Consider the following 27,002-nt stretch of genomic DNA (forward strand, 5'->3'; position numbering starts at 1 on the left):
GAGCGGGCGGCCGGACTTCCTCGCCCGCCCGCTCCCCGCCCAGGGGCCGCCCGGCCGGTGAGGCCCCGCCGGGAGCGGCACAGCCGCGGGCCATGGCGTACCGGGAGCTGGTGAGGCGCTGGCACCAGGGCGTGCTGGCGGCCGACGGCGGGGACTGGGACGGCGCCCTGGCCATCTTCGGCGGCATCCCGGAGCCGCCGGCCAGGATCTGCTTCAACATGGGCTGCGCGCAGCTGCTGGCGGGGCGGCCGGGGGAGGCCCTGCGGGTGAGCGGGGCTCCACCGGGCTGGGAGAGCCCCGCAGAGGGACGGGGGGGACGCTGCGACGGGCGGGACGGCCTGCGCGGCTTTCGAGGGGATAATGCTGGACGTCAGACTAGTGAAAATCCAGCGTTTCCAACCCTGCGCGTGCAGCTGATCGCACGAATGGCATCCTGGCTTGTACCAGCACCAGCGTGGCCAGCAGGGACAGGGAAGGGATTCTCACCCCTGGGCTCGGCACTGGTGAGGCCGCCCCTCGATGAGTGGGTTCAGTTTTGGGCCCCTCACTCCAAAAAGGCCATTGAATGACTCGAGCGTGTCCAGAGAAGGGCAACGGAGCTGGTGCAGGGTCTGGAGCACAGGTCTGATGGGGAGCGGCTGAGGGAACTGGGGGGGTTTAGTCTGGAGAAGAGGAGGCTGAGGGGAGACCTCATGGCCCTCTGCAACTCCCTGAAAGGAGGGTGCAGAGAGGGGGGAGGAGTCTCTGGAGCCAAGGAACCAGCGCCAGGACAAGAGGGAATGGCCTCAAGCTGCGCCAGGGCAGGGTCAGACTGGCTCTTAGGAAGGATTTCTTTGCAGAAGGGGCTGTTGGGCGTTGGAATGGGCTGCCCAGGGCAGGGGGGGAGTCCCCATCCCTGGAGGGGTTGAAGAGTCGGGTTGACCCAGCGCTGAGGGATCTGGTGGAGTTGGGAACGGTCAGGATGAGGTTCATGGTTGGACTGGAGGAGCTTCAAGGTCTTTTCCAACCGAGATGATTCTGGGATTCTGTGTCTGCATCTCTGGCTGGCTGTCAGCTGCCCGGTGAGGAGCTGCACATAAGCCATTTCTTAAGTAACACAAAGAAGAGCTCAGGCTGTGCTGGAGGGGCCGGGGCAGAGCCGTGGAGCCCCAGGCAGGGCAGTCGCTATAAGGTACAACAGCAAACAGGGCACGATGGTGCCCAAGAGAGACTTTTTAGCCCCAATGAATGGGCACTGACTGGGAAGAAGCTTGACTGTGCTTCCGTGTAGGTCACTGGTTGGTTGTTTATTTTTTCTCTTTTATAGCACAGTAAAGCAAACTGTTAAAGCAAGGTGTGCTGTCAGAGTCACAGGAGAAGCCAGCCACCATCACAACAAGAGGCACAGTCACTCCCTGACCTCCTGAGACATATTTTCACCCCTGCAATGCTATCCTTGCCTAGGCAGTATCAGGAAGCTCTGGGGTTTCAGGCTTGATTTGTTATCTACATACCATCTCTTTGCAATGATAAGGGAAGGAGCACACCTAGCTTTCTCAGAAAGACATTAAGACAGTTTTCCCAGCACAGTGTTACTTTGAACCATCAGCCACGAGCTGCTTCCAGCTTTGCTAATACTTGCCTGTATTTAGCTATGAAACTGGACCAGAAATATTGACTTACAGGTGCGCTGTGTGAAACCCTTCAGCTTTCTCCCTTCCATCCTTTAACGTACTCATCACTGTAGGCTGCTTCAAACTGCCTTCCCCAGCCTGGCTAGTCCTGCTGCTCCCACTGTCAGGGCAAACTCTGCTCCAGGCAACACAGATTTCTCATTACAAGATGCCAGTCGGCCAACATAGCTCATTTATGTCCAGTCCGTTTTACCAAGGAAGGATAAAAATCTGAAGTTCAGCTCATGCAGAGCCAAGACCTGAAAGATGAGTTGGAGCTGTCTCGTGCCCGTCAGCCCAGATCGCAGCCCTGCACTCGTCAGTCTGGAGGGGCTGGTCATGAGGAGCCCAGGGACAGCTTCTGCGCCCAGTGCCAGTGCAGCTTGAATGTGCCTGTATGGGTCCATATACCCAGGCATCGACAGGGAGATCCTATCTGATCCTTGGGATGTGTCTGTTTTCCTCCTTAGGCATTCAATGAAACCATTGCGAAGGACAACTCCCTAGCTGTCGGCTTCTTTCAGAGAGGGTTTGTCCATCTGCAGCTGGAGATGTAAGTGAGACACGTGTCCATTTTAGTCTTTGGTTTTCTTCTTTTAGTCATACATACCTACATCACACATACCTAAATGATTCTAAAATTCACTTCTTCCAACAATCTTAATCCGTTCATGAGGTCCAGTTTGGCCATGTCACAGGTCAGCAAGGTTTATCTCTTAAAGCAATGGCTTTAAACTGCAACAGGGGAGGTTCAGACTGGACATTAGGAACAAATGTTTCCCAGAAAGAGTGGTCAGAGAGTGGAATAGGCTGCCCAGGGAGGGGGTGGAGTCCCCACCCCTGGGTGTGTTTAAGGGCTGTTTGGATGAGCTGTTGGGGGATGTGGGGTAGGGGAGAACTTTGTAGAGTCAGGCTGAGGGTTGGACTCGATGATCCCGAGGGGCTTTTCCAACCTGAATGATTCTGTGATTCTATGATCTCTGATAAGGCTGAGAAGATACGAGCTGCACAATCAGGGCACCGATTACACATGACGTTACTGTCCCATACACACAGACAAAGAAGTGGCTTCTGTATGCAGGGCTGCCAGGAGGTTACGTTGCCATTCAGATTTTCTTTGGGAATGAAAAAAATACAATTGCTCTGCTTGGTGTATCTTCACATGATATGTAGGAGTCTGGCCTTCCTAAAAATGCAGTCTGCCCATGGTGTCTGACTCTCAGTCTCTGCTGACAGCAGATTTTGTAGGCCTGATCTCAGTCTCATTAATGTTGGGATTGCTCCACCAGTGTCATGGGATTGATTATTCGTTGTTTCCGTGGTTAAATCATAGTGACATCCTGCTCAGAGAGGTGGGTAGAGGATCTTCTTACCTTTGAAGTTCGGTTATTCTCTTTCCTGTTATTTTCTCCATATTTTCCAGACCTTAATTTCCACAAAATTACTATTTCTGGGAGGTAAAGTGAGCAGTTCTGCACTCCCAAGCTGGCCCGTCAAGCAGCTACACACTCTGTGCCTCTGCCAGCAGAGCTGCAGTCAGGGGTGGTGGAGCCTCGGCCGGCACGTTGGAGCTGCTCCGCTCTGCTCGTGGCGCTGAGCTGCAGCCAAAGGGAAGCAAGCCTGCCCCGAGCACACGCTGTGCAGCAGGTCAGGGGCACCACAGCTGGCAGACCTGCCTCCTGCCCGAGGAGGTGACAGCCACCAGCACCCCATGGCACCTTCCATCACCAGATGCTGTTCCCACCCACCCACATCCCCCAGGCACCTTCTCTTGGCCGTGCTCACTTGCTTTTGGTTGGGTGACCGCTGCACAGCCCTTCCTGAACCTTCCTTTCACCACCTGCAGCCTCAGTGGAACCTGTTTTGATTTCAGTTGCATAGCTGGTGTAAATACAGACTAATTCCCTCCTTATCCTGGGAGTTTCTCTAAATTTCTGCCTGCGTTGCTCTGGCCATGCATGTACACTTGCTGCTCACCATCAGCAGGGGTTTCCCAGCCCTTGCTTCTCCCCCGAGGCATCTGCTGGGACAAAGCAGCCAGCTGGGCAAGGAGCTCACAGCATTTGTTAATCTCTGCTCTTTACATTTTCTCCTCCTTGGAATTGTGACTATTTCAGGTATCAAAACTTACAGTTCATCCCAATCAGTAAAACTGTGCAGATAATCCCAGACACACCATGTTCACTTTGTACTAACTACCAATAAGGAGAGTACAGGGAATTCTCTGCTCGCAAGATGACACATGTCTCTGATGCAGCTCCTCATCCAGGCTACGGAGAAGAATACATGGGTTTTGCTAGCTTGATTTTTGAACTTCTTAATTAGAGTCTTCAGCTTCTTCTAGTCTCATTTTTTTCTGTCATCTCTGCATTGTAGGTATGAAGAAGCTCTCTCTGACTATCATATGGCCTTCAGTCATCTAAGAAAAAATCCCTTCATCGATTACAAGCAGCTGGGGCTGAGGCACATACTCTATGCATGGGAGGTAAGAGTCAACCTGTCTCAGTAGTCTTTCCCCTCTGTTGGGGGTATTCATCAGGTCTTCAGCAGTAGGCATTTACAAGGCAGTACATTAGAACAGTAAAAAATTTCTGCTCACACTTTTTTTTTTTAAAAGAACTTAAAGTCATAAAACAATGTCATCTATGAGGAGTTGAGCAAAGTACACAGTTTAAAAAGTAGAATTTTTATATTTTGGGGTTTTTTTAGCTTATCAATGCATGTAATATTTACACTTACATGCGTGTAAATATGCGTGTAAGTTTTGTGAACTCCTCAGCTCTGAAAGCTGAAATAGGTTGAAGTATAGACAGATAGAAACAAAATTGGTCCATGATGAAGACTCAGAAACTTGCATTCATGCAAGACTGTCTTTGCAGCTGTAGTAACTGGTTCTAACATTACCTCTGTGTCTAAACTTACACACTGCAAGCTGTGTTTTGCTTCTGTAATGCTTCACTCTGCAGCGCTTACACTGTCAACCTGCCACATCCTGTTCAAAAAAGATCCAAGTCTGAATTGACTGTGAATATTTGTAATATTTGGAATGTAAAAGACCCCTAGAAACGGTAGTTTACCGCAAGTGTTCATTTTGTCTTCTGTCCTGAGTCCACACACACAGACTGAAAAGCAAATACAGGAAAGAGTATTTAATTCTTTACTTCCGCAAGAATGAGGAGTCATTGTGCAACGCAAGTCAAGCATGCCTAGAAACCTGTCATCCAGTCTCGGTCAATTTTCATGCACCTTACACCTGGCAGGAAGAAGCTATCCATGGCATCTGTGGTATTACCCAAACCCCATTGTTTTTAACAGTTTCAGTGCCATAGCACTGCCTTCTCTGAGCTCACACACACTTAGAAACAGTAGGTTCCCTTTAAAAGGCGCGGGGCTGCAGGAGTGCCCCGAGGCCATCCGGAGGGGGTTGGTACCCTTTCTGGTGTGAACACACAGTCCCTCACTCCCCGTGCTCTAGGTATTGCTAGGACAGCTCTCACTGTGCTGGCACTCCCGACTCAGGATCTGCATCCTGATTCGACTGTATCCTGCTCTTACATCCACTGTAGCTCATTTTTAAAAATACAGAAGCACAGTCCTCCTGCAGGACTGCGCCATCAGCTTTCCCCATGCATAGCCTCTCACGTGCTGCCTCTGATCTTCTCTAGGGAGATATGCTGTATGGTTTGAAAATCCAGAAATACTTGCCTCTTGCAAGGCTATAGCACTTCTGAGCTGAGCGAGAGTTGCTGTCTTGCCTCTCCAAGAGCAAGCATCACTGCTCTTCCTGTAGGTGTTCAGGATGCCACCCTCCACCACCCCCAAAACACCAGTCTTCTGTCACGATTAAGGAGCAAAGGAAAAGCATCTGTCCCCAGCACTCTAGATAGCAATTTACAAGCTGATAACACTATCATTTAAGATAGCAAGCTATCTGACAGTGAGTCTTAAGCCACACTTCTGCCATGTAGGCCAGTAGCTTTTCCGTACGCTGACTGTTGGCCAGCAACAAGAGATCTCCCACTCCTAATTCAGCATATAGATCAAGGCTTCCCAACACTCAGCCTGGAATACTCCCACACTTTGCCACTTCACCACTGAACATACTTACATGCTGCTAAAGGGTAACAAGCTACAGTTGACAACTTGCACATTCACAGCCCACTACAATAGTTTCGGCTCAATTATTCTGCAGGGAAAGGGAATCAGATTTATTCTGCACAGCAGAAAATTTTACCTAGTTACATGCAGAAAGAAACCCTTCCTGGCCTTTCAGATGCAGGGAGGATAAGGTTAGAACTTGTGTGGTACCAGAGTCTTCATCTGGTGTTCCCCATGCCTCTCCTTGCCTTCAAGAGAGCTGGCAGCTCCAGCACACCCAGGAGCTAACCTGGAGGTACAGCTTTTAGCTCTTTCCACTCTGATTGCAGAGTTTTTTCAGCTGTGTGGCTCAGAGTGCCTTTCCTGTGGCTAGTGGGGAGTAGGTTGGTACTGTTGCTGTATCTGTGGTGTTTCAGTGCCTGGTCTATGTTTCTTTCTGAGTTCAGTAAGTCATGTTGGGTGTCTGCTTGACCTCAGCCCTCTGAGTTCTGCTCCCTCCGTGCCTGCTCCAGGTGCTGTACAGCACTGCAGCAGCGCAGTGCCGGCTGCAGCAGTGGCAGGAGGCCAGGGTCACCCTAGATAAGGCTGTTGTATGGAGGCCTGAAGGAAGAACAGCAATCCTGGACCTGGCCCTTGAGCGGGTGCGGGTAAGACCACCTCTATGTGTTCCTGGGTATGTGCATTGGCCTTAAGTTAAGAAATACGAGGTAAGAACGTGCTAATCGTTGCACATTTGGGTTTTCTTGTCTACCCACCTGCTTGGTCACCTGGTAACAGAGCCTAAGCAATTTTTATGTGATGCTCTACCAAACTAGTGCTTCAGCTAATCAAGTAACTCCATCACCCCCAGGTGCTTCATAGCACAGAAACACCACACTGGAGAATTACAGGATAACCTCTCGGTTGGGGGAGGTTGCTTTCTAGTCCCCGCTGTTCAGGAGTGTAGCTCTATTTGTACTTGTACTGCAAAGCAAGTTGCCCTTTGCAGTGGTTAACTGCAGAACCCCTACCCCAACTGCAGATTTGGAGGTTCTCCCTTTTCATGACACTTTGAGTCCCTTTGGCCTCAGTAGCAATTGGTGGCAGCACAGATATTAATGACAATCACATTTAGAGCTTAAGTGGAGTGTAAAAGTGTTTCCAGGGTTGGTTCTACGTAATAGTTTCCTGTTAGACTCTCTTACAATCAGGAACAACTTGCAGATCTCTGATTTACTCTTCCTGGAGGGTTCATTATTTTGTTACCTCCATACTTCCTTATGTTATTTGTATCCTTTCTAAGAGATGACTGCTTTTTTTAATCTGATCATCTCTTCTAGGATTGTGTTTGTGCTTTACATTAGTGTATTATTTATATTTGGTATTAGCATGCTACTCAGTGATTGAACAGAGGAGAAAAAAACATTTGAAGTCAAATAGAAAAACTGCTTAGAAGATTTGTTTAATAGACCTCACTGCACTGCCCTCCCTTCCCAGCCATCCCATGCCTACAGAGTGAGTCTTTGACTCAACACTGGGTAGTGGCTGCTGAGCTCTTAATTTGCATGTGTTTGTTAGACCTGAGTGACCTTTTTCAAGTTCACAGCCATGATTTTTGCTCCAATGTCTTCCTGGAGCTGATCTTGCACACATAGGGAAGCTGTATTTGTTTTTCACTGCTGTTATGTTTCATTTAACAGTAATTGATGGCTTTTCCCTTATCTGCTTTCCCTGCCCTAGGACCATCTGTTTTTAGAGCCCATGCAGGTTCCCCTTGGGGAATTTTTCAGACCACGGAAGAAGGAAGTTGAACAGCTGGATTCCAAAGATTTCCTGGGTAAACCCAAGGTAACAGGCATGTAATTGTTAAGAATAACAGCAAGGAGATTAAAATCCCACCTCTGACATCTCCAGAGAGCATTACTGTTGGCCACTCCACTGATCACTGCACTGGTGGAGACCCGAGAGCAGGATTGTCAGGGCTTGCAGCTGCTCAAGGAATCTGGGACACGGAAGCCAAAATTTTTTTAGCATTGCCACCTATCAAAAATGCACTTTGGTGCTAAAAAAACCTTCCTGGTCTTGGTCACTTTAAACTCTGAAAAAGCCAAGCAGGTGCTTAGGGAAGCCTGTGGTTGTCCTTTTGCTGACAATGATGTTTTCAAGAGGAGGACATTCTTCCAGCGTGCTCCTACTCACTACTGCATTCCCAGTGGGACCGGCAGACACCTGGGAGACAAATGCTTTGTCACATCCCTTAATGCAAGCCAGCAGAGAATTCCTCTGATCCCTTCTGTGACCAGTGCAGTCAGCAGAAGTGCCACAGGCCAGAGAGCTCCAACGTGAATAAAGGAAAGGGAAAGTAATTCATTCATATACTTTTAAAGAAACCTTGGAAAGACTGAAAAAAACAGGGACATGAACAGTTAAAGCCATTTTGGGAATTCAGCTCTGCTTCTTCCACTATGTGCATGGTTCCACTTTATGTCTGACCTTAGGATGTCAGAAGAAAATGGGTCTGAATAGATAACCTTGCATGAAGTTTGAGAGTCTCTTCATCCAGCCTGGATTCAGTCGTTACTTTCTCCTCTGACAGGTGATCTCCTCCATCATTCCCAATGATGAGTACATTGGCTTCGAGCCTCTCAGGCCTCAGGTGAGCAAGACATAGCTGTAAAAGAGGAATGGAGCTGTCCTGGAGCTCTAGGTAGGGCCTCAGATCCTAACACCATCAGGGTAAGAACATACTGTTGGAAAAAACAGTGCCATATCACACTAGATCCATGGAGCCGTTCAAAGCCAGGTGGTGGGCTTCAGCATTGTGATGTGAATCTCCAGCCCTCTGAAGATGCATTTTTGTCTCTTTGCCATGTCAAACAGCAGTGGACACTTTGCTGTGCTCAACACGCATTTGCCCAGCACTTTAGTAAATTTGTCAGCATAATCATGACTACCTTGCACTGTAATACGTATTTCTTAGAACCAAGGGTAGGGAAAAAGATTTTGTTACTCACTCCTGGTGGGATAAAGACAGATTGGGGGAGAAATAGAAGGTACATCCTGGTAGGGTGTGGAGCAGCAAACTTCTATCTAGGTGTGACAAATGTGGTCAAAATAAAGACAAAATACCACAGTGTGGTATTCAGAGAGACAGTAAATATGGTGGCACTGTTGCTGTATGAAGGACTGTTTACAGATAGATGCTGTTGTTCCTCCCACAGAAACAGGGCTTTTATGAACCCAGTGCTGACGCTCTGCGGTAAGTGTTCAGTTCCACCTTGGTCTAACTCTTCTCTCTCTATTTCTGTTCAGAAGGTCATGTTTTGTTCTCTGATGCCTTTGTCTGAAGATTCTGTGGGATTCACACCCACTTCTCACCAAGGGTGGAGTGAATGACAAACATGCAAAGGCATGTGTGGCTGCAAAAGACACTGCAGTTCAGTGGCACCTCTCATGCAAGAATCTCAGGGCAGTTTGCAGGAGTTGATCCAATAGTCTTGGGAGACAGGCATGGATCATGCCATGGCTGGGGAATGGAAGCAGAGAGAGGCTGTGGGACCTGCCCAGGTCTGTGGCTCAGCTGTCCCATCCTAGTTCCCAGGACAAGGCTTCCAAATACTCACTTCCAATCCTGCTGTGATGAGCCAAAATCAGCCTTGGTTCAAAAAACATGGAAGTAATTTGTTTTGGTGATATCGTACCAGCAGTACTTCAGGGCTGGGTTTAATAATTGTTTTGATCTGGAGAATGTCTGTCATTACAATGAAAATGGGGCAGTTGCATTTGGGAAATCAGTGTTTTCCAAAGTCCTTTTGTTCCCAGTTGGAGCAAAGAGTAGCCATGGAAGTCAAAACTTCCCAACACCTGAAACTTCTGGCACGTGCCCATTTGGATCAGTGCAGTGCTCTGGATCAAAGCCATCCAGCATCAGAACTCCAGGGTTAGTAAAGGTGCTCTCATTCTTTCTTTCCAGAGACAGCGAGTCAGGCTACTATCGAGTTTTGTCCCATTATTACCCTGAGGACTCAGAGGAGTCGGCAGTGAAAGCCAGCAGTTTGGTCTTTGTGCTGGCGAGAGGAGTGGATGGCTGGGCTACGGCCATACACGATGGACAGGTAAGGAACGTGGGGGGGCTTCCCAGCCCACCCCCACCAGCAGAGACCACCGCCCTGCCTGAGAACGGGAGCTTGCTGTGATCCTTGGAGCACATTCCCTGGGGACCCCCTGTAGTTCAGGAGCTCATTTCCACAGACCAGTTGCTAACCGTAGATTTCTCTGACGCCTGGCTCCCACCAGCTTCTTCCATTCACCTCTGCAGCTCTACGAGGGCATCTTTTGGGGCACTTGTGCTCTCCACTGTACAGGATCCTATTGTGGAATCGTGTAGGATAACAGACCTCACGAAGGCCCCCCATTTAGAGCAGCAGTATCTGTCACCTGGGAGCTCTAACCCAGCCAAGGGGACAGGTTGGTCCTTACCTGGTGGTAGTGCCTCTGTTAAATTAACTTTGGGAAGGTTTTGGGAAGTAATTTAAATTAATTTAATTTAATTTTTTTAATTAACTTTGAAGGTTTCAGCTGTGCTGGCAGGTTTTATAAAGGGCCCTAGAGAAGACCTAAGGAATTAAAGCCCAGCAAATCTGACATCTTTGTGCAGATTAGGGAACTATAGTGTAAATGGATTGAATAGAAACACATAAATATGACAACATAGAAAGTCTTTTGTTGACAGAAGCCATTTCTCACATGTCTACTTAAGTCCTTTGAAAGAGCCAATGCATACCTGGGTTAGGTTGAGCCAGCGAATGTATCTGCCTGTATTTCAAAAAAAAAAGTAAACTGATTCTTCCCAAGACCACTAAAAAAACAATGAGCTGTTTGAGCAAGAGAGGCAGTGATCTGAGGACTGATAAGAGGTTAAAATATGGAAATAAATGGTGGGAATAAATGAACAGGTTTAGTGGTTTGTTTTTCTTTTTATTAAAGCATGTCCTCACTGAGAATATGCTGTGACCTAAGCATTTAGCATATTCCTAAGTGATATAGTAATAGGGATAGTTATATAGTACTTCTTAAGGTGACCATGTTCCGTGACAAACAATGAAACCATTCAGCATAGCCTGAAGCATCTGGAGCTAACAGTGAACACTTACAGAAGTATTTGAATGTGCTGGTTGACTGCTCAGTGAAGTGTCAGATGAATTTGAAAGTCAAAAAAGGTAAAATAATAGACACTGAGTTCAAAAAAAAAAAGCATAATTACTCACAACGATCAGTTGAAATTAATAACTTTACAGCAGTGATTGCCGGAAGACACAGAAATGCTGCTGGACTGGTATCCCCCGACATCCTTGTTGTTCTCTTCCTAAGCATCTGTTTTAGGAGCAGGGTGTTGGGCTTGGTGGGTGTTTGGTCTGTTACATTGCAGCACTGCTTTCAGCAGAAAAAGATGCAAAAGGACCACTGGATTTTGTTCAGCAATTTCTGAGCCACAAGCCATGTGGGCTACTGTATGCAACCCTGGGGCTCCCCTGGGTACATTCGTGTTGCGGTAGGACGAGCAGGCAGTGGTGGTTTCCAGGGCAGAAGCAGTGCCGAGTGGGGCTGACAGAAGATGGGGCTGGGGAGTCTGGGGCTGCATCTGCCACAGCAGCAGCTCCTGCCTCACGGTGCTCTGCTTTGTGTCCTGCAGAAGCTGCGCATACCGAGCTCTCTCCTGGAGCCTGCCTCAAAGATGGATAAATGGGTGAGCTGCCAACCTTGCCATCAGCGCTGAGGAAGGGACCAAGAGATACATTTGGGATGTTTATTTGTAAGATTATTACAAGATAGGGCAGCTGTGTAAGAGAAACCTAGAGTGTGAAACACTGAGACACCTTGACTGAAGACCAAGTGGTCTTGAACAGGAACAACAGAAGAGTTAAGAGTGGGGAAAATGCTTATTTTTTTGTATACATCGGATCTCTTTACAGCAAAATCTGGGGGCTTGGACATACAGCCAAGCCACAGTGGGTTGCATCACAAGCTGATCTGGGTGTTGTTATCTTAGCTGCCGTGGGCTGATGGAGCACACAAAGATGAGCAGCTGCCTCAGCTCTCCTGACCCACTGTAACTTGTTGAGGCACTGGAACACAATGATGAGTTTGAGGGCTTGACATGTTCATCCAGCCTGCTCCCGTGATGGCTACAGCCACTCACTGTAGCACAGAAGCGGGTGAAGAGTGCTTGTGTGTTCTGGTTCACCAGCAGAGTTCATCTCTAGTTCACTGCAGGTTAATCTCCTGCAGTGGGACAGTAATATCTTAAATAGGCACCATTTTTGGCTTGAGGCCATGTGCCTAAGCCCTAAACCCTCACCTTTAGGAAAACTTCCTTCGTCTCCTTTCTCCACCACAGGCATATCCACACATGATGCCAATCATTTTCCATCTGAACCCAGTGCAGAAAAGTGCAACTCAGACCCCTATTTCCTGTGAGAGATTTTTGGAGCACATGATTATTCTGATGTTGCTATGATTTTTTTATTTTTCCTCCAAATGAGTCCCTGGCCATAGCACACACTTGAGCGATTGCTCCATGGATGTCTCTCTGTGAACCAGCCCGAGTTCCCAGCTGAGCCAGCAGATAGTGGGAAGAGCACCCCAGCAAGGGGCAGGAGGCCAAGGAAGTGTCCCACCAAACCTCTCATCACCCTTGCTACCCCCAAGAGCTGCAGAGACCGTTAAGAGCCCAAGTGGCCCACATCATCCAGCCATTTAATGAACTGGTCTCCCTGGTGCTCTCTCTGAGGTTACACCCAGAAATTTATAACTGGCTGCAGCCTCTGTCATGCACACCCAGTCTCCTGTGTCTTCTGCTCACTCCTTTCTGATGATGTTCTGTTTCAGAAGATCAGCAATGGGATTCCCCTCCCTCCTGCCCAGGTGCCTCCCAGCCGACTCCATGTGAAGCAGGAGCCAGGTAGTCCCCCGGGTCAGGGACCTCTGTGGGTGTCACATGAAGCTGTGCCCAAACCCCCCGCTTTAGGGGGGTGTGGGGAGGCTGGTTGCCCACTGCAGCTGTGGCCACCTGTGTGCTAGCAGGTTGCAGAAGAGCTGCTGGGGGCCTCTGCTGACTACAGGCACTGTTATTCTGCTCTTGTTTTCTTCTGCAGAATCTCCTGGGGGAGAAAATGCCTCTGCAAGTGATGCCAGTGCCCAAACGGACTTCAAGGTAAGGTGTTTCACAAGCTAAAGCTGGCACACCCTCAGATGATCAAGGCTGTGAAAGTGCAAGATTCCTGGCCAAATCCTCCAAAATTCTTGAGCTGTCCCAAAATCACTGGAAAAAACTCTTCCTCTGCCCATTTTCCCATTCCAAAGAAAGGTTCCCATGTGGTCTTTCCTCTACCACTCCCCAGTTTGTGACAGTACAATTTTGTGAGGCAGCCCAAGGTTGAGGCTTACCAGGGCAGTGGCCTTTTTCCACCCTCCAAGGAACCAAGAGCCCCAGACACAGTGATGTTCTCAGGCATGCACTTTACAGCCCATTTTGCAGGAGAGCTGTCTTTGAACTACCTGCTGTCCCTTCCCCGCTCCTCCTCTGTGGCATTTTCTGTCCCTGTCAGTCCGGGTGTCACAACTCATTCATATTTGCATTCTTCTGGGATGATGTCCTCTGATGCACCTTTACCAACCACTGTGTGTGATGGAGCTGGAGTTGCTTCTGTGTCCACCTGGGGACAGCACCTCTCTGGCAGTTCTGCTCACTGTGTCTTTGCCACCTCCCTTCGTAGGGCTTTTGGAGTCATTTTTTTGTCAGCTGTACTTCAGACAGAAGGCAGCAGAACATGGGAACTTGGCTGCACCTCTCCAGCTGGCTGGAGGAGTTGGGGACCTGCTCATATAGATTTGTGTGATTGGAGCCAGAAACGGGCTTCCTGGGTCATGGGAGGAACATTTGATCCCAGACTTTGAATCTGTAGTTCCCCCTCCAAAATTCTGCGTTTTGATGTTGCACTACTGTTAGGTAGTAGCAGTGAGACAAGGGCTTGTGTCTGTCACCTCTCTTGATATGAGAGGTGACATAGTCTGAATAACGAGACTGTCCATGGTGCCACATCTCTCAGCAGATCCCACTGACCCACGGAGAAGCTTCGTCCGGCACAGACAGACCCGTTGTGCTGAGAGCGCGTTGCGAGTGCGCCGTGGTGGTGAGGGCAGGCGAGCTGCCGACTCTGCCGGCCCTGCGGGCTCTGCTGAGGCAGCGGTTCGGCCAGCAGGCAGAGCGGGGGAAGCTGAGGTACGCTGTGGCACAGCCGGGCCCTGCAGCACTCTCGGTGCACGCCCCTGCATGCTCAGCCCTTTCGCTGAGGATATGGGCATCTGGCTGCATCTGGTCTCCTGGGAACATTTAATTGGGGTCAGAGCACTCTAGCAGAGACTCGGCAAAGATGTGAGCACGCAGCCTTCCTTGCAGGGCTAACCTTACCATGGTTTCTGGTTTGGAGAACAGCATGTGCTCCATGGGCTTTGGAGGCCCAAAGGATCTTTCCCAGGAAACTGTATCATGGTCAAGAAATGGGGGAACAGAAGGAAAAACTGTGATGATGCAGCTGCTGTATATTGGATTTTCTCCCACTAAGCTCAGCCTTGATCAATGCAGAGCAATTTGGGAGTCAGGTTTAAGTATGCGTCAGTCTTGGGGTGAGGTCTCCCTGACTGTGACACCCCTGGGGAGAGTTCAGGAACACTCAGGAGAGTTTAGGATCTTCCCCTCAAGTAAGTGGGTGAGGAGGTGACAGTACCGCTCCCCAACAGTGCCATGTCTGCCCCCTGAGCATGCAAGGTGGCCCCATGTCATTGTACAAGGTGACAAGCTCAGAGCTGGCTTACAAAGGGGACTCTGAAGACTGAACAGGGTAGAGGGCTAGGCTTGCCTCAAAGTTTGGCTTTAAGTGAGATGATTTGAGCTGCTTTAATGAACCCTTGTAGCTACAGGCATTTGGATGGCAAAGAACTGGGTGCAATTTCGGGAGAGGAGGATCTAGGGAAGATGTGGCAGCAGCTGACAGATGGCAGGCTGACACTCTGCTGCGAGGTACGTGGGCTGTGACAAGCTTCTCTGCTGTGCTGGACTCAAATCTCTGCTTTGCCTTGCAACCTCCATTCTGAGTTTCTCTTGCAGGACTCAGACTCCCACTTGGGCAGACCCGTCCTCTACCGGATGCTGGCCCAGCACTCTTACCCTGCGCAGGGGCCTGGGGACCTGGAGTTCAGCAAGGGAGACGTGCTGGATATTCTCTCTGAAGGTAACTCTCCAGTCCTGTCTGCAGACTTGTACTGGGGCAGGCTTTTGGAATCTGCTGCAGGGAGGGCCTGGGGAATAGATAGCCTCTCCAGTGCTGTCTCAGCCTCATACTCTCAGGAGGTACAGGCTTGCACTGTTAAATTCCAGCCATGAAAACTCTCACTAACCCCACTCATGTGGGCCAGAGCTCATCCTGCTCCTTTATGTCTTTCTAGTGAATGAGGACTGGCTTGAAGGACGCTGCAATGGCAAGACTGGCATCTTCCCCAAATGCTTTGCAGCCCCGACCAGTTGTGGTGCTGCCTTCCTATAGTGAGCAGGAGCCTTTTCCTGCCCGACTGCACTGCCTCCCAAGGCTGGGAGATACAGTCCCATCTCATTCTGGCCACAGCCAGCACAGCCAGGAGCTCTGCTGAACCTGGACAGGAGATGTCCCCCACTCACAGATCCTATGGGGTCAGTTCCAGCAGTCCAACAGCATTTTCTACAGCCTATTCCCAGACCTGACACTTTAACCCCTGTGCTTATACTGCCAAAGATGTGCTTGTGCAGAGCAGAGAGAAGAGGGGGGGGAATCTGGTGTTTGTCTGTGGGAAATGTCCATGTGGCAGCTCAGACCACAGGGGCTCAGACTGCTGGGTGGGAAGAAGTTCCTCTCAATGGAGGTCTTCACCCCCTCTCTCTTGTTCAAGTTCAGGCTGGGAAGGCTGAGCCTCACTCTAATGAATCACAGAATGGTTTGTGTTGGAAGGGACCTTAAAGATCATCTAGCTCCAACCACCCTGCCATGGGCAGGGCCACCTTCCACTAGCCCAGGTTGCCCAAAGCCCCATCCAACCTGGCCTTGAACCCTTCCAGGGAGGGGGCAGCCACAGCTTCTCTGGGCAACCTGTGCTAGTGTCTCACCACCCTCACAGAAAAGAACTTACTCGTTTCATCTGAATCTACACTCTCAGTTTAAAACCATTACCCCTCGTCCTCTCACTACACCCCCTGATCAAGAGTCCCTCCCCCCTTTCCTGTAGCCCCTTTCAGTCCTGGGAGGCCGCTCTAAGGTCTCCCTGTAGCCTTCTCTTCTCCAGCTGAACCCCCCAACTCTCTCAGCCTGTCCTCACAGGGGGGTGCTCCAGCCCCCCGAGCATCTTCTTGGCCTCCTCTGTCCCACTCGAGCAGGTCCGTGTCCTTCTGATGTTGGTGACCCCAGAGCTGGACCCAGCACTGCAGGGGGGTCTCATGAGAGCAGAGCAGAAGCCAAGGATAGCCCTCTGTGAGCAGGAGGCAGAGCCCAGTTCCCTAGGTCCTTAGGTCACATATCCTTATCTCCACCAGAGAGAGAGATGCTGCTCTTTCGAAAGGCTTTTGTAACCAGTTTGCAGTGGGGTGTATGGGATAACACCTTGGGTTAGGACCACCAGGTATCATCTCCCACAGCACATACCCCGTGGATCTGCTAGAGCCAAAGGGCTCTGACCGTTCCTCAGCCCGGTTGCCTTTGGTTCTTTTCCTAAGCCCTTAAGTCCTGCCTGGATGTTACTGTTTCGTGCTGCGTGGGCAGGGGTCTTGCAGAACAGAGGGGAGATAGTTGTGGAAACACCCCTGCTCAGACCAGCCCTGGGCTTTGCCATGTCCTTGGAGGGGCTGGCTGGGCAGTGTGGCACGGGCCAGTGGCTGGAGCTGGAAGGACTCAAATGACTGTCCGGCTCCTGCAGCTGAGCTGGGCTGGGCTCTGCTGATCTAACTAAAACACTCAAGTGCCTGGAGCTGGAACCTGCTATGAATTTGGTGTCTGACAAAGCTGGGCTATGTAACTTGAATATAAAATAAACCCTGAGCCAGAGTTGGCAGCTCTTAAATCAACTTCCACTTGTATTTTTTCTGCTGAGCTATGCCAGTAAATATTTTTAAAGACAGCTGACAGTGTCTTTGAGAAGATATTCTGTCACATACTACAAAAATCTTGCACATCTTGCACAGGGCAAGATATAGATAAGGTCACCCCTCTCCTCAGAGTTTAGTTGGCCACCACTGCTCTCTGTCACCAATTGCCTCCCACGGCTGCTGGGAGAGCAGCCCAGCAGGACTGGAAGTGCCAAGGAAACTGTGCTAGGCTGGTTAGCGACTTTCATATTTGAAAAACAAGACAGATTTTATTTCTAGTTTGAATTTATCTGGCTTCATCTAGCCACCGAGTCTCTCTCAGCTTTTGTCAGCCAGATTAAAGGAGTCTTTTCCTCTTGGAAGTACTTGGAGAGCTCAAGACACCTTTGTCATCTTTGACATCTATACAGAGATGACCCAATTAGACCTCCTGAGCAATGGAGATGGGTCTAATGCCCTCATTCTTCTCCCCCTTCCACCTTCTTTTGCACCACTTCCCTGCCTGGTTTAGTGGGCAGGATGCCTCTAGTCAGGAGGCTGGAAGCTACTTGGTTTTCCAGAAACACTGGAGGAAAGCTGCCACCAGGCCTGCCACTATGGCCAGCACAATGAAGGAGACGGCACCTGCCCACACACTGGGCTGGTGCCCCTTGACATGTTCCAGAGCCTCCGTGGGGATCATGTTGGTGAAGTTCAGCATGAAGCCCAGTGTCCACCCGATGTCCGTGTTTGCTGCCTGAGGTGAGAGAGCAGAGGAGATCATCCGAAAGTGCCTCTCCCAGGCACCGGTAGCTTCAGTGCAAGGGACTGACAGGCACCTCTCCCATGAGCTGCCCCAGCTGTGATTTCACACATGGACCTGGCTGTGGTGAACCTGGTCTTACCAGCATCAGTTACACAGAGAGCTTTCCTGTCCCCCTTCCCATGGGCTAAAGGGCAGCTGAACATGGATCACTGCTCTGGTCCAGATGTACCTCTGTGACCTGCGTGTGATTTTGGATCTGAGCTTTCCTCCTCCCCCATGATCCTTCAAATTTGGTCATAGTCAGGTTCGAAGGGGTCATGGAACCACTATCACCTCTCTGATGCGCAAGTCAATTCTGTCCAACATCAGAGACTAAAGTGGCCAAATCCTGTTCTGCACTTCTCTGACCTCTTAAAATTAGCTTATATTCACACCAGAGTAAGTGAGAAGCGAGCTGGTGTCAGAGGTTTGGGGCAGCTAAGAAAGAGTGAAGCTGTGCTGGGGTCACTGGGTAGCAGCCATGAGACGGGGACACATTTCTGATGCAAGGGGACTCCAGGGATGCTGCTCCTGAACGTGTCTTCAGGCCCAAGCAAGGATGCGGCCGCAGCTGCCTGCCTGCTCCCACTGCCCACAGGGTGTTTACCTGCTGGCTGAAGTGGATGTTGCTCCACGTGTGCTCATTGAACTTGTAGCCATCAAGCAGCAGCGTCAAGATATAAATCGCCACGGAGCAGTACGTGTGTAGGAACTTGTCCTCCTGTGGGAAGGTCTCTACCAGCTGTGGGGCCATCGGGGGACACGGTGCAATGGGGAATGAAACAGATGCTCAGAAACTCTCCCTGGCCCAGGAAACAGCAGGACATGTGCTTCCTGGGCAGACATCTGGGACAGGACAAGCACAGGGCTCCTTGTTGCCCTTCACAGGGCTCTCACCTCTGCCCAGCTCTTGTTGCAGAAGGTCTGGATCGTGGAGTTGACATTACTGAAAGACTGCTGGCTGGTCAGGTTCAAGAAGTGGAAGGTGTAGTAGAACCCAGCGAAGGCCTGGGGGGTAATGGGAGATGGTAAAAGCTACATCTCCTTCCTCACCCTAAAAAAGACCCAGGAGCCCCTCTTGCCTGGGGACAGAGTCCCATGCAATTCACAGGGTTCTGCATCCAGCACCCACTTGATGGTCTACCGGAAAGTCTTGGAGCTGGTTGGCAAGCCCTGCACTCCGAGCTAGCTCAGACTGGCTTCCTGGGACAAGATCTTCCCGCTTCCCTCATGGAGGGCTGGGACATCAAAGGAGGAGAAACCACCCCCCAACATAGGAGAAGAGGTTTGCAGATGGGACCAGGTCTGGGGTCCCTTCTCTCCCCACCCCTTCCCACAACCGGTGGCAGAGGAGACTCCCACCCTCCATCCTCCCCCCCAACAGCCACGGGGACGGAGGCTCCTTACGAAGAACTGTCCCCGCACAGGCGGCTGATAAACCCCGTTGAACCCGCACGTCCTGTTGGCCCCACAGGTGAAGTTGAAGAGTTTCTGGATGGCGGTGCTGCACGCTGCTGGGTCCCCTGTCCCTATCACTGTGAGGACCTGTGCAGGGCTGGGTGTGCTCGGTGCACGGACACAGGGACTGTTGTAGAGGTCTGACATGGTGACGTTCTCCCAGTATCCCGCGGGGTAGCAGGGGTGTGATATCTGCTGGGAAGATGGGCTGCGCTGGAGAGAGTGGGAGCCATTAATGGGGCGTGGCGTGGAATGCCAGTGAGACCCTACCCCAGAGCCCATCCTGTGTTTAGACATCCCAAAAAGCAGAATCTAGACCCTAGGAGGATTTGAGGAGAAGCAGGTTCCATCCTTTACGTGACTAACCTGCCCATGGCTTTTGCCAGTCCTGCTTTGGCCCCACCACTGAGCTGTGCTGGGGTGGCAATGCCACTGCCAGCCTGTGCCTCCCCACGGGGGTGGCACCCTGCTCCTGAGGGCAGCCTGTGCTCTCTGCCCGCACGGAGAGCTTGTTGCTCTTGGCATTGGCTCTGTCTCCCCTGCATCTTGCAGGCCCTAGCACTGAAAGGACCAAAGATGCATCCCGCCTGCACGCTCCCCGAGCATCTCTCTCCCGCGGCGCTGGGCTGTGCGCTCTGTCCAAGGTGAGACAGGAGCACACGGCTTAGTGGTGGAGCGGTGTGCAGGAGGTGTGTTGGGAATCCTCTCTCCGGTCAGAAATTGAGGAAGGGCAAGTGAATGGGGAGAGGGAAGAACCTAAGGGTACAGCTGGGCTTGGGAAATGATGAAAAACGCCATTACATTTCAACATCCGGGGAGAAGGGGGTCCTAGCAGGGAACCACCACCGCCTGTCACCCAAATGAGAGAATTTTTTGGTTCAGTAGATAAAATCTAAGCCTCTCCCAGGTCTTTAAATTTGTGAAAATTCCCAATTCCCTAACACTTTTTCCACAGGCATGCCCAAAATTTCTGGAAGACATTTTTCATGGCAATGGCAAACGGCTGAGCATATCCTGGTGACCAGTGGATGCGGTACCTTGTGGAGAGCTGCCAGCAGCATCTTCAAGGCCTGTGTCTGTCCATAGCAGAGGTAGCTGTGGGTGTAGAGCGAGTAGTTCCTGCCGTACAGCCTGAAGAAGATGGAGGTGCTGTTGTCCTCAGTGGTGACTCCAGGCTGGAAGGTTATTTGTGTTGAGGCACCTCCAAGGTCCAGAGCTCCGAGAACCTCAGTGTCCTGTGGATGTTCCCATTTCTCTGCAAAGGAATACTGGCCCAATAAGACAGCAAGTGTTAGTCTGAACTGAAGGGAGTCACAGTCTCTGTCCCTTCCCTCAAGATTTTGTGGGCTCAGAAGCCCCTGAGGGACCTTCTACGTCCTCTCTCCCTGTTTAACCCCTTTCTGCCTACGTCCTCGACCCACAAAGACCTCCATGTACCACTGAAGTCTGGCCCCTTGGTTGCTGCATGTCATCTGGGGTCCAGACACCTTCATCTGGGGTCTAAAATTGCTGCCTCCCTGTGATACCAAAATTGACCCATACAAAAGTGGAGAGCACTGAGCCAGGCTGAGCTGGACACAAAGACCCTTGATTCTGTTAATCACATCAGTGGAGTTGAATCTGCAGTTCACAACCACAGGCTACATTTATTTGGGTAATTAGTGCTCTAAAACTACATTTTTCTGTCCTCTGGGAATAAAGAAATCCGGCTGTAGCTCAGACAGGGATATATACTCCGCTCAACCCTCCTCCGCCCTCTCCCCAAGCTCACACCTTGACAAGCGTCTCCAGCAGGTAGTTGATGGTGATCCAGCCGAAGGAGCCCTCCTCGTTCCCCGTGAGGATCTGAGCTCCGCGGAAGTCCACAGGGTACTCGCCAATGGCCTTGGAGACCTCAGCGAAGACCTGCTCAGCCTTGGTGCTGTTCTGCTCCCTGCCCAGGGAAGGAGATAAATACCGTGCAGTGGAGGAGGCAATGGCCAGGGAGCTTTCAGAGCAGGGCTAACAGCAAGGGGCTGCCGTCCTCTGCGGAGGAGCGGGGCTGCTCAGAGACAAGGCACATCCCCATCCATCGCTGCCCTGCCTGCAGGACGGCTCCTGCAAGCTGCCAAATCCCTCAACTGGTGCACCGGGAGTCTCCCTAAAAGTGCTGCCCACGGGCTCTGCCTGAGCATGCGGGAAGGTTAAGGCAAGTCTGGCAAAGGAGGCTCATCCACCTCTGGGGCTGCTGCCAGGCTGGTGCTGGACTGGGCTGGGGGGTTTCTCTGTGGGCACGGCGAGCGGCTCTCCTGGACACCCCGGCAGACTGCGGACGTGGATGCTCTGCCCATCACCATGGCCTGCCCGGGCAGCAGCCCCTGATACCCCCAGCCCCCCGTGCCCCCAGCCCCCTGTCCCAGCCCCCTGCACTGGCTACGATGCAGAAACACCCGGTGGGGAAGGGCTTGGAGGTGGTCGGCTCCGGGCAGTGCCAGTACCTCAGCAGCCGCATGCCCGCTGTGGCCCCCAGGTAGGTGGGGGTGTCCCGCTGCTGCTCTGCCGGGATGATCTTCATGGCCTTGTCCAGGCAGGGCTTCAGGATGGCTCCAGCCTCAGCGGGGTTGTCTGCATAGCTGGAGATGCCGGGTCCTGCAAGAGGGCACCCCGTGATGGAGCGAGCTCAGTGCTGCCCTGGAGACAGGACAGCAGGGGACACGTCCACCCATAAAGCCCCCAGGCGTTTTTCCCCATGTACCCAGGCTAGTCGTGCCCTTGCCAAGGGTGTCCCTGGAAGGTCAGTTCTCAGAGCTGGCCTGCCTGGAGGCAGCGTGTGTGCCATGGCCATGGCACGCTGTGTGAGCAGGCGGCAAGCTCCTGCTCTGGACATAGCAGGAGGGCTGCTGTGTGAGTTTGTGATGCTGATGCTTAATCCCAGGGAAGCCAAACTACTCGAAGGTGACCAGCCGGTCCTGCAGGACTCGGTGGACAAACAGAGCAGTTCCTTATTTGGAAGGAAGGGGAAGGGACAGGCTCTCCTTTGTCCTGCTGGGAGGGCACGCAGAGCCCATACACATACGCGAAGGTGCTCTTTGCACCGCTTGAGTTCCTATTTTTAGAGCCTGGCACTGGATCTGAGCGCCCAGCATGGTCCTGTGGTGGGTAGGGACACGCTCTGGGGTGGAAATATCACTATTTACCTTCCCCCAAGATTTGCACACCATTGTTGCCATTAGCCCACGCACCCTCTCCCTTATACTTTGCCCTCTGCCAGATCTTTGCGGTTAACCAGTAACTGCCACACCACCATTGCAGAGCACGGATTTGAGGGCAAGGTGAGCTCTGAGCCCTCTCACCCTCTGCCCAGGCATCTCTGTTCTGGACTGGTGGCCTTTGCCAGCCCCTGCCCAGCTCCATGTACCATTTAGCTGACCCTACCTCCCCTCACTAGCCTGGTCCTTTCCTCCAGAAAGACCAGTCCTTGTGCCAAAGCCTGACAGCACCTTTGCATAGGAAAAATGCCTCTTTGCGTATTTATAAATGCCCGATAAATAAATGCCCTCTGGGGCATTTACGGTTTACCATGCCTGGCACGAAGCAGCCAGCTAGCCTTGGCGCTATGGGACAGCCACCCTGGCAAGCCTTGGGGCCGTCCAGCCCCAGCATCCCATGGCTGAGCAGGGGCAGGGAAGAGGGATGGGCACGTCCCGGCACACTCACCAGGCACAGTGCAGGCCTCCACCTGGGACACGATGCCGGTGCCGTTCTCCTTGTCTGCGGGCCACCGGTAGATGTAGAGAGCTGTGTGCGTGGAGCCGGCGTCAAACACCAGACCGTACTGGGGGAGGCAGAGGGGACAGGGGTGTCAGGACATGCAGAGCAGTTTCACCTGCCGCAGAGCAAGGGGAGCTCCAGCAGAGCCAGCAGAGCTCCTGCTGGGCAGGGGAACCTCGAGTGGCCAAATGAAGAGTGTCACCAGAGCAGGGAAAGCCCTGTGGCACTGCAGCACCAGCTGTGTTGGGGACAAGGCTCCATCACAAGCCCTTTGAGCTTCAGTGCTGTGCAATCAAAAGGCTGTATGTGCCATAGAGCCAGTGACAGGGACCAAACTCTGCCACACCGACCTGGCATGCCAGCCCACTGGAAGTTTTTTCCCATCTCGGTGACAAACAGCACAGCCTGCCTGAAACCTGGGGAAAATCCTACACCAAGGGGCAGCCAGCACCCAAGCTGGCTCCCAAGGACCCTACCTTGGTGCTGGGAGGCAGAAACACGTCCTTCACATTCACGACGCTCAGAATGAGGGCAATGATGCTGAAGGCACAGGTGGCTGCCAGGAGACCTGCAATGGTCTTGGTTTTGTAGTCCATTCCTCCTCCAACCTGCAAGAACAGCCCCAACTCCCAGCTCACACCTCTGCATTTGCAAGGCCAGTTTTGAAGTGCAATCTCATGGATGGATATGGGACATTTCCCCTTCTCTAACAAGGGCTTGAAGCCATTCTCTGGTGCATGGCTGTTCTTATGGGAGGCTCTTGGCAGTCTCGGGGCTGGGACACCCTCTCCTTCTGAGCACTCTCTCCCTAGGTGATTTTCAGCATGGCTTTTTCAGCCCTGCCTTCTCAACTGCAGTCCTTCAGGCCCCTCTCTGCATGCAGCCTGGACTCCATCCCTCTGCCCTGCTTAAACTACCAGCTGGGTGGCAGGTCAGCATCTCCCTTCCCAGCATCATCACTGGGGGAAGCACGGCAGTGGCTAGCAGGAGTCCCAGACTGGGAGCAGGACCATGCCCTGGCAGATTCCCAGAGCCACATCCCTCTAGCACACACATGCTGCCATCGTACCCTTCACTCTCACAAACCCTGTCCTACAATTCTTGGGACCATCGGGTCACATCTGTTGCCCAACAGGCCCAGACTGTTCCTGGAGGGTCCTCTCTGCTCCAGGCAGGGGAACAGCATCTCCAGCCATGTGTCTCCTGCCTGGTCCAGATCTCCTTGGCTCTTGGTGATGCTACAGCAGGTAAGCTGACATGCAGGGACAGTGTCTTTGCCTGCAGGTGACCCCCAAGCCTCTCCTGCAGCTCCAAGGGCAGGCAGAAAGCTCCCGGTGACCTGGGCACATGCAGCCCTGTAGCCAAGCTGGCATGCCGGCAGCCATAGCATTGCATGGACAGGCAAGGCTAGTGGGGTGTGGGGGGGCCCTTGAGGACCAGAACACGGGTCCTGCGTCCCCCGCTCGTCTGGCCAGAGCTCAGCTCCTGGCAGAATCAGCCATGAGGCATCAGTAAGAAATTGCAGTGAAGAAGCAAAGCCAAAAGGTCTGGTTCTCTGCAACAGCCTCAGCACACAGCATCTGACACATCCATGTGCTCAGCACCCCACAGCTGGTCCAGATGTGCTTTGCTAAATGCACAGCTCACCCTCCTCCTCCTGCACTGCCCTGCCCTGTGTCACCAGCCGCACAGGCTGCATGCCCGCAGGGAGCCAGGCTGAGCCCTGTCCTCGGCGTTAGGCTGCAAGACAGACTCCAGCTGAGCGGTGAATGCCCCAGGAGCCCTGGACACAGCCTAGAGAAGTGGTTCAACCCAACCAGTGCGTTGGGGTGGCACTTGGGTGCTGTCATTTGGTTACACAATTCTTCTGTGAGTGCATAAAAACACAGAGAAATTCTGTTGCCCTTTTGCCAGGCTAGGTCAGTGGCTTGAATAGGAAAGACCTTTGGCAAGGTTAAAAGAGATGCTGGTTCCTGTTTGGAGTCAGCATCTCCGGTGACAAACACAGGTGACCAATCTCCTGCATGACATGAGATGTATAATGATGGAGAGCAGCTGTTCTCTTCTGGCCCACGTCATGGTACACTATGGTACAGCAAACCCTTATCAGACCTTATCCTACAGGCAGGAGCCCTCCCCTGTACAGTGGCTGTGGCCAGAAGGGATCACATGGAAGCAGCTGGTGAATGCATGGATTGTCACTTCTCCAGTCCTATCAGCCCTGCTAGAGTTTGCCCAGATATAACTGTGGTTGGGATGAGATTACCCTGCTCCAGGTAACACAGCAATGGCAAAAGTCTCCAGCCCAGCCCACATCTTGGAAAATTCTGTCCCAGGCACTGTGCAATGGGACAATACAAAATGGTGATAAATTGCACCATCCTGCATGCAGGACTGGGTGGGAAATGGGCTCCACCTGCTCTGATACGGACTAATTTTCATTTTGACTGGTTGGGAAGCAACATCTAAAGGCAGCACAGAGCCAGCAATACCTGAGGAGGAGAGCAGGGCATGGGGAGGGAGCCCAGTGGGTGGAAAACAATTCAAGGTGCGTGAGGAGCTGATCGATCTGCACAGCCTTTCAGGAGCACCTCGGGGCTGGCCAGCACTGATACCTGCTGCTGTGGTGGCTGGTTCAGTTGAGCAGCAGGGACGGGAAGGTGGTGGTGATGCCTCCAGAGCCAAAGAAGAGGCATGTGGCAGCATGGTGCTGGAAGGAGCCGTTTCCTGGCCATTTCAGTGTGTGGAAAGTTCACAGCTGTGCACAGCGCTTGGGCCGGTTTTGCACTTGTTTGTGTCCAACCGGGCACACTGGAGTGCTCTGCAAACACTGGGGGGACGTCCCTCACCTTGCAGCGTCCCTCTCAGGGAGGGATGGAGGGGGCTTCAACATTCAGGAGGAAAGGTTCAGAGGCACTTCTGGATCTATACTGTCTGTTTCCCAGGAAAATGGGAAGCTGACTCCCTCACTGTGCACATTTGGGATTTGAAAGTCAAAAGGGCTCTTAAAATTATAAGGAAGAGAGTGAACATGCACGCTGGGAGCATCATTGCCAGACAGAGCGGTCCCCCGCCTCCCATCTCTCCCACCAGCGCTGGGGCTCAGCAGTGCCCTCCATGCCCCATCCATGTCCCCTCCGTGCCCCTCTGCCCCCCCACTCCCTGGGCCACCCCAGCCCTCTCCCTGCTGCCCCTCCAGCCCGTGGAGCGTGTTTATCCCCAGCACCCGACTCCGCTGCTGGCCAGGGCCCACCCGGGGCTAAGCCCACCACCTCCCCTCCCAGCAGAGCCCCATGGAGAGGCACCCCGGCCCCCTCCCCTGCCCACGCTCACCCCGGCTGCTCCCGCTGCTGCCCCCGGCGCCGCCGCCCTCGCCTCGGTGTCGGCGCTCACCTGGAGTGCGGAGCCCAAATCCCGGGACAAAGGCTGCCCCGAGTCCCCAGTATGGCCCTCCCCTTGGCCCCAGACCAGCAACCAGCCCAGGAGAGCTCTCCCCGCTGCAGAGCTGAGGTGGAAATAGCGTCTCGCATTAACCACTTCGCTGCCGGAGAAGCAGGTTTGCCTGGGAGACCTCCACCCATGGGGTGCTGTGGGGTGCCTGCGCTGCCCGGCGTGGGTTCAGCAGGGGTGCAGCTCCCCATGAAGCTCATGACAAGCCCAGCCTGCACCTCAGCCCCCTGGGGAGCCAGCGAGGGGGCTGGCCCCGGGACAAAGGGGCAGCTGAGGTCTAGGACCCCCCCAGACATCCCTGCCCCAGACCTTCACGCTGCAAGGTAAAGCACGGGCCAAGTCTGCACCCTGCACTCCTGCCATCACCTGGCTCTGCCATACCCCGCGCTGCCCCATTGCAGGCAGAGACAGGAAGGACCTGGCAGGTGGAGACCTGTCCCCGTGGCCTGGGACCTGTCCCCACAGTCATGGCCCATGCCAGCGTCCTGTCTGTCCCAGTGGCCAGGGACCTGTCCCCACAGCCATCCACATGGGACCCATCCCCACGGCCAGGGATGCACCTTCCCCTATGGCCAGGGACCCATCCCCATGTCCAGGGACCTGTCTGTCCCCATGGCCAGGACCCCATCCCCCTGGGGCGGTGCAGGCAGAGGTGCAGGCAGAG

General features: G+C 52.6%; 2 protein-coding genes across 4 annotated transcripts; one reads left to right on the forward strand and one right to left on the reverse strand.

Moving 5' to 3' along the window:
* The first annotated feature begins 25 nt into the window (after positions 1–25).
* On the forward strand, positions 26–16,871 carry NOXA1 (NADPH oxidase activator 1). 3 transcript variants are annotated; one of them, XM_074846211.1, is made up of 15 exons: positions 27–266; positions 2,123–2,205; positions 4,029–4,137; positions 6,263–6,397; positions 7,470–7,577; positions 8,326–8,385; positions 8,951–8,988; positions 9,703–9,844; positions 11,422–11,475; positions 12,618–12,690; positions 12,884–12,942; positions 13,838–14,010; positions 14,703–14,808; positions 14,896–15,019; positions 15,234–16,871. In XM_074846211.1, the coding sequence occupies exons 1-15, from the start codon at positions 93–95 to the stop codon at positions 15,329–15,331; spliced, it is 1,536 nt and encodes a 511-aa protein (XP_074702312.1). In that variant the 5' UTR covers positions 27–92; the 3' UTR covers positions 15,332–16,871. The 3 variants fall into 3 exon arrangements, with proteins under 3 accessions (XP_074702314.1, XP_074702312.1, XP_074702313.1); XM_074846212.1 differs by having other exon boundaries at positions 13,841–14,010; XM_074846213.1 differs by lacking the exon at positions 6,263–6,397 and having other exon boundaries at positions 26–266.
* A 267-nt stretch (positions 16,872–17,138) lies between these two features.
* Positions 17,139–26,532, reverse strand: ENTPD8 (ectonucleoside triphosphate diphosphohydrolase 8). The gene is made up of 10 exons (XM_074846214.1): positions 26,222–26,532; positions 23,365–23,496; positions 22,835–22,952; positions 21,616–21,766; positions 20,912–21,071; positions 20,176–20,406; positions 19,088–19,351; positions 18,578–18,688; positions 18,288–18,422; positions 17,139–17,632 (listed from the first exon to the last, which is right to left on the reverse strand). Exons 2-10 carry the CDS (start codon positions 23,482–23,484, stop codon positions 17,441–17,443), a joined length of 1,482 nt encoding a protein of 493 aa, XP_074702315.1. The 5' UTR covers positions 23,485–23,496; positions 26,222–26,532; the 3' UTR covers positions 17,139–17,440.
* Positions 26,533–27,002: the final 470 nt, after the last annotated feature.

The sequence above is a fragment of the Strix aluco genome, chromosome 20 (genome assembly GCF_031877795.1).
Source record: "Strix aluco isolate bStrAlu1 chromosome 20, bStrAlu1.hap1, whole genome shotgun sequence".
Lineage (NCBI taxonomy): Eukaryota > Metazoa > Chordata > Aves > Strigiformes > Strigidae > Strix > Strix aluco.

Bases quoted from the DNA above. Each gene is read 5' to 3' on its own strand.
- NOXA1 (XM_074846211.1), top strand. From the start codon at position 93: ATGGCGTACCGGGAGCTGGTGAGGCGCTGGCACCAGGGCGTGCTGGCG. The intron at 2,206-4,028 runs GTAAGTGAGACA...TCTGCATTGTAG, and splicing joins GTCCATCTGCAGCTGGAGAT to GTATGAAGAAGCTCTCTCTG. The intron at 14,809-14,895 runs GTACGTGGGCTG...TTTCTCTTGCAG, and splicing joins GGCTGACACTCTGCTGCGAG to GACTCAGACTCCCACTTGGG.
- ENTPD8 (XM_074846214.1), bottom strand. From the start codon at position 23,484: ATGGACTACAAAACCAAGACCATTGCAGGTCTCCTGGCAGCCACCTGT. The intron at 19,352-20,175 runs GTACCGCATCCA...CACTCTCTCCAG, and splicing joins TGCTGGCAGCTCTCCACAAG to CGCAGCCCATCTTCCCAGCA. The intron at 17,633-18,287 runs GTAAACACCCTG...CTCTCACCTCAG, and splicing joins ACATCCACTTCAGCCAGCAG to GCAGCAAACACGGACATCGG.